Genomic DNA, 6,719 nt, shown 5'->3' with positions numbered 1-6,719 from the left:
AATTTAAAAAGCTCAACGTTTCGTCCAAATTTGATCATTTTGTAAGGCTAAAAACCCTTATGGTTTTTGCAAATTTTGGCCGAAAATCGCCATTTTTAAAATCTTCTCAAAATGATGCGGCAAACGGATGCCGACCTCTTTATCATATATCAGACATTATTAACGTTGAAAATAGGTCCATCGCTTCAAAAAGACAGCCTAATTTGAATATTCAAATCGTTATCATTTCATATATTGAATTTTCAGGCGAAAACTTGCTAGAATTTCACTTCTAACGGGACGGGAACATGCTTGTGATCCACACGAATCCATTGTACAAATTTAGGCTGAAAATATACACCCCGATTTTTCGTCCAAATTTGATCATTTTGTGAGGCTAAACCCTTATGGTTATTTTCAAATTTTGGCCCAAATTCGCCATTTTTAAAATCTTCTCAAAATGATGTGGCGAACGGATGCCGACCTCTTTATCATATATCAGACATTATTCAACGTTGAAAATAGGTCCAACTCTTCAGAAAGACAGCCTAATTTGAATATTCAAATCGTTATCATTTCCGTATCTTGAATTTTCAGGCGAAAACTTGCTAGAACTTCACTTCTCACCGGACGGGAACATGCTTCTGATCTACACGAATCCACTGTACACATTTGAGCTGAAATTTAAAAAGCTCGATTTTTCGTCCAAATTTGATCATTTTGTAAGGCTTATACCCTTATGGTTTTTGCAAATTTTGGCCCAAATTCCCCATTTTTAAAATCTTCTCAAAATGAACGGATGCCGACCTCTTTATCATATATCAGACATTATTAGCGTTGAAAATAGGTCCATCTCTTCAGAAAGACAGACTAATTTGAATATTCAAATCGTTATCATTTCATATATTGAATTTTCAGGCGAAAACTTGCTAGAATTTCACTTCTAACCGGACGGGAACATGCTTCTGATCCACACGAATCCACTGTACACATTTAGGCTGAAATTTAAAAAGCTCGATTTTTCGTCCAAATTTGATCAAGTTCATCAGACTCTCAGCCCCAGTTTATATGTCTTGATCGTATTTATGTGGTCATAGCAGCTTCGGTAACAGATTTTACTTGGACAAATTAATTCAATCTTAACACAGTATCTGCCAGAGCAGATGCAACAAGGCCCTGCCATAACTAACCTCCAAAGTGATGAGGTTTAAGTAGGCAATATGCATGATTATTTTGTGTGAGAGATACTTCAGAGCATTCTTAAAGAAGTTGAACACACACATATTATTGGCTGAATAAGGGGTCAGCCTATTGGACAGTGGGGGCGGGGATGAGGGTAGGACAAGATTTTTCATTTTCCATTGGAAACTTGTGAAGTTTCTGTAACAATCATTGCTGATAATTTTAGCTGAGGATCAAGTCCGTGTTCCATCCAGGTTCAACCACTTACACCTTCTCAGTCCTTCACAAAAGTGGGTGAGTAGTGGGCGAGCAGTGGGTGAGGATGAGTAGTGGGTGGGCAGGAGAGAGGTTGAGTAGTGGGTGGGCAGGAGAGAGGATGGGTAGGTAACATGCAACATTTTACTCAAATGATATTTTTGGTACTCCAATATGCAAGAGCTGTATTGAACATTTAAAAACCCTCGGAGAATTTAAAAACAAACTCAGATCAAATCAAATAAGAAAACAAAAAGACACAAAATGATAATAGAATGGATACATAAAGTATTGTTTTTATACAAAAATGTATTTATTTTGCTGGTAAAGGTACTTCTTTGGAAACATAATGAGGTATACAACGAAGAATAAACACAAATAGAACGGGATGTGTGTGTGTAAATACCTGTACAAGTTGAATACATACAATAATATTATTATTATAATACACAAGAATTACAATATACAACAACAAATGTTTCCGTGAATACCCTATATAGAAGAAACCCTTCATATTGATGACACGACACATGGTTAAACTTAACAAAAATCCATTGATCCATTACTGGTCACATGACCATTAAACTTACCCAAGTCCCTTTCTGTGTTCTGTCCTTCAAAATCAGAATGCTAAGTATCGTAACATGTTTTTACAACAATAACAAACAAAATATTCCTAAATGAGTGCATCTTTCCCTTAGTTTGTTATTTATTTTTTACCCAATCCAAGAGGAGCTCTTAACAACCCAGTGGAAAGCAGCATGAATTATGTCAAAGGTCATCAGTATAGCCCTCAAAAATATGCTAGAAAGTCAAATAAATGGTCACTTATTGTCAAACTATAACAAACATTGTTCTGCTAAGTGTTTGCACTTCAATAAATTGGATAAAAATGAGCAAGATTTAATTTACCCATACTGATGACCTTTAAAGAATGACCTCTAGACTGACCCAAGCACCCATTACAAAAATGAATAGTATCACCCAGTTTATGTTTGGTAGGAGCAGCCAGTTGGGACAATTTTTTAATGCTAATACCACTCTATACTGTCCTCCCATATCATGCTTGAGACCACTCATACTGACAGTATGAACAGTTCCTAACCGTTATCTGATAAAAAACATGTTCATACTGCTTATACTGTGAGTATGTGTGCTTTGAAGCAGTACGAATTACAGTACAGAGAGAATTGTCCTAACTGGGTGGGTTGAATTCTAAATTAAAAAAGTCCAAATATGGCTAAAACTAAATAACTATTCCTTACCCTTCCTTACATTGGCCAATACACACATTGGCATTAAGTACACATACATAAATAATAGTTGCAAAGTTTACATAAATGCCCAAAGTCGTCAAAAATGGAAAGTTGGGTATGGTACTATATTTCATTAATTAATGAACAATGATTAAATGGCTATAATATTTTTACTGTTGATTTATTATTTTTCTCATGATGTTGATGATGAACCTACTAACTCACAAATTCTTGAAAGAGCCAATTTGTACTTCATTTGGGTTGAAACCATGATTTCAAAGCAAGCTCTTGCATTAGGTTGCACCGTTTTGGTCATATTTATCAAAGCTTACCCACAGCATAATAGTACAAAATGATATCGCAGTGGTTCACACTGAGATGACAAGGACATGAAGTTGAGCGAGTGACTAATAATTACACTGGATGTGGGGGGAAAAAAATTCTTAGCCAATGTCGGTTATTATCGATCAAATCAAAATACTTCGAAAAGTGAACGATAAATTTCAAATATAATTTCTTTTTTCATCGTTTGAAAAAGGCTTAAGCTAGTAGAGTCAAATGGCAATGCCTTGTTAAGAAATTAAAGAATCAAATCCTCTCGAAAAGGTTACAAAAAACTGGCTTCATTTTCCATATTTCACAGTACTGCTCCTTCCTACTATTTCTTCTCCAGTTACTAAAACACAAATTTATTAAAAAAAGTGTGGTAAATATTTTTTTTTGTACGAAACTGTTATGGAATAAATATTATTTTTTTTTACCACACTCTCTCCTAAAATGATGATCACGTGTGGCAGTCCATTAAAGTAAAAGATGATTTTGGCTTCTTTTGAATACTTGGGAAATTACTGAAGGAATGAATATTTAAACCAAGGCGTGAATATTCACGATAGGTATGAATAATTTAAATTATATACAAAAATGTATGAATACTGAAGGATTGAATGCTTCATGAATGTGCTAAATTACTTAATGTGCAGAAACGTACAGTGACATTTAACATACAATATTACCATAGATAGACTTGCTCATTTTCTAAAATTCTGAGCAGGGATATAAAAAAAAATGTCTGGAATTTCATACTTAGAGGCATTATTGCTTCCTTAAAAATCATCAACGACTGTATCAATCGATCAATCAATCTTGTAAACTTATTCTCTTCATCTTCTAATAATTCAGGTTGTTGTTCAGACAAAAGATTTGTCTTCAAAATTAAGGTGTTCTTTAACACCACAGGAGCAACTCCCCACCCCCCCCCCCACCCATGTAAGTAGAAAATTGAAGCAAACAAGAAAATGAACAGATTTATAGCTTCAAAGGATTGGATAACAAACACGACTCTACTAAAGAACTTTCATATGTCGCTCTAAATGAATACATTTGTCTTTTGACTCGTTGTACCTTGTAAAAAGTAATTCTGTGCGTTTTGTCCGAAGGCAAACTTTTGCCAAAAAGGTTTAAACAATTAAGGAAAGAAAGCTGCAAGTACCAGTATTTATCTCAGATGGCAGCTATTTGTGCTTCATAAATTTATACATCTCACTTTCCATCAGACTACACAGTACAATTGATCTCTCATAAGAATGTCTTTGCTGGTGGTGTTTTTTCAAAAGTGACAATATCTCAGACCCCTCTCCCACCCCCATCCCCCACCCCCCCATGCAACCTCGGCTTCATTGCTTTATTGGCAAAATAGATTCTTGGCAATGTTATTCCTAGCCCTATGTCACACAATACAGCCTCTGACAGCAAACAAGATTTTAGCAGGAAAATAAAAGGCTGAGAATCCTATTAAGACAAGATTTGCTTCCTTTGTCAAGAATTGAACAAATTCCACATAGCTGTTTAAAAATCAAAGTTATTAAAAAAATTAAATTAAAAATATGACCTACCCAACAAAAGATTGTGACTAAAATCTAAGACTAAAATGCTTAAATAAAATATATAATTGAGGAACTGGTTTCCAACTGGGATATTTTGCTTCTTGTTTTACGGAAGACATACCATAAATTATCACTACCCAGAATGACAGTTTTTTTAGACTACAAAGTAAGTACACTAAAGTGAACCACTTTGTAAGCATGTTTTCTTCCAGTCAAATTACATTCCCACCATCCCCCCCTCCCCACCCCCCCACTTCCATAATGATTTAACTATCAATCATGACATAAAGAATTTCCACACGTTTTCTAAACCGACAAAGAAACAGAAACGAGAAACTTTAAAACTGTAAATAATTTTCTTTAGACAACTGTTAAGGAAGAAGTAACTTATCACAGGCCAGCTTCAATAAAAAATATATAATTATTCAAAAATTTGCATTATTTAATATTTTACAAGATGCATATAACACAATAGTTTTGCTTTGATTGAACTCAAACACAATACCTTTATCACCATCCTTCATTCCTTTTGTACAAAAACTTTCCTTTTAATGCCAATAATGAGTTATACTACTTACTTCACCCCCCCTCCCCCCCCCCTCTATATGGTTTCTATGAAATTGTCTGTTTTGTTCTTCTGTGACCTTTGACCCATAATCACCCTGCTATGCATTCCTAGCAAAAGATTATACAAGAAGGGTAAATGACTACTTAGAAATGAGTTTTGCTGCTTAGGCTGATAACTACAGGCCTTTTCATTGTGATAGGCTAACCAACACATCAGGGTCAGCACAAACACATATGTGACACTCTCTACATGATAAACCAGAGCATACTAACATTTATTTAAATGTAGTCATTTGTGCTTCATAGGTGTGTCTTATGATCAACCAATCAGCTAGGTAATATGAAAACTCAGAATAAGTTAACCAACCAATGAGCAATGAGGCTAGTGAACAACGAACATTGAACTATCGGCACAGAGGAAGACACCGGACATCCATCAGCACTAGTTTCTCCTTCCTTACGTACTTGCACTGTCTTGAAATATCTTCATTTTCGTTCTTCGATTCGCCTCGACAGCCTCAGAACGTTGATCAAGTCAGTACCTGACTGAACCGTTCCACTCTCCGAGAGATTGTCTTCCTCCAGTACGGTGAGACCAGAGCGTTTAACTCATCCCAATGTTACTATCGATATCTTGTGGCAACAAAATGAATATGCATGTTGAAGGTTCTCATTATTGGCATCAAAATGAATATTCATGTCTTCTAAGATTCCTGCTATGACGAATCTGTAGCTACTGAAGGTGGGGGAGGGTATGGGTTGAAACAGCTCCTCCCTGTAGATGGCGATGGGGGACAACTGTCTGATAAATACTGAGGGGTAGGGGGAGGAGGGTACGGCTCTGTGCCAACATTTACAGGGTCAATGTTTGGTACTTTGGCATACCCTTTTTTCCTTCTGGTATGTTTATGGTGTGTCTGTGGGATGGGTTCACTATCTTCGCAGACATCTGTGCTACATGGTGTCGGCGGTGGAGGTATGTTCCTCATTTTGTAGTGTCTGTTGGTGGAAGTACGACGATAAGTCAATACATGAGCATCGCCATGGTGATTAGCATGACCGGGGTGTAGACAAATACAGTGTGCATTAAGGTATGCTGTAATCATGTGATAGTACCTCCCATATGAATTTATTATTTTTTACTATTATTATTATGTATTTATATATTAAATTTATTTTATAACAAACATTACATGAACTACTGTAACTTCTGACTGCCACTGCTCAGACCACAATCACCCACCGAGGATCAAACACTAACTAACGTCTGGTTACCTCAGTTGGTGCTAGAAATACAGGACATTTAATCTGATGCCCCCTTGGCATTGGTATTCAGTGCCAGGTCAGGTCTTTGGAGACAATAATATCACCAGACTGCCCCCCCCCCTCTCCCACCCACCAAATTCTTGAAAATGAGAATGGGCTATTTTGTATGTATGTGACCCTATGTTCCCTACTTCCATACCAACCCACCCCCCCCCATTGGGTCCAGGACCATTTCCCCTGATATACCCCCCTTTCTCATCAAACCTGACTACTGGTTTGAATCCCATTCAAGTCAAACATTTCTTTTGTCTTTTAATTTTTATATATTTTT

At 36.3% G+C, this 6,719-nt stretch overlaps 1 protein-coding gene and 1 long non-coding RNA gene across 2 annotated transcripts in view; one reads left to right on the top strand and one right to left on the bottom strand.

Annotated features, from left to right (window-relative positions):
* Window positions 1–6,719, top strand: part of LOC139969428 (uncharacterized) — a 125,505-nt gene that overhangs the window by 36,739 nt on the left and 82,047 nt on the right. The gene's annotated exons all lie outside the window — the stretch shown is intronic.
* The window catches only part of LOC139969424 (low-density lipoprotein receptor-related protein 6-like), a 72,371-nt gene continuing 67,359 nt past the window's right edge, over window positions 1,708–6,719 (bottom strand). Inside the window, exon 22 of the mRNA XM_071974371.1 lies at window positions 1,708–6,121. Coding sequence (XP_071830472.1) covers window positions 5,839–6,121 — 283 coding nt within the window. The 3' untranslated portion in view covers window positions 1,708–5,838. The remainder of the gene's footprint in view (window positions 6,122–6,719) is intronic.

The sequence above is a fragment of the Apostichopus japonicus genome, chromosome 7 (assembly GCF_037975245.1).
Source record: "Apostichopus japonicus isolate 1M-3 chromosome 7, ASM3797524v1, whole genome shotgun sequence".
NCBI classification, from domain to species: domain Eukaryota; kingdom Metazoa; phylum Echinodermata; class Holothuroidea; order Aspidochirotida; family Stichopodidae; genus Apostichopus; species Apostichopus japonicus.
The sequence above is the reverse complement of the archived record's forward strand: the minus strand, read 5'-3'. Positions and strand labels throughout refer to the sequence as shown.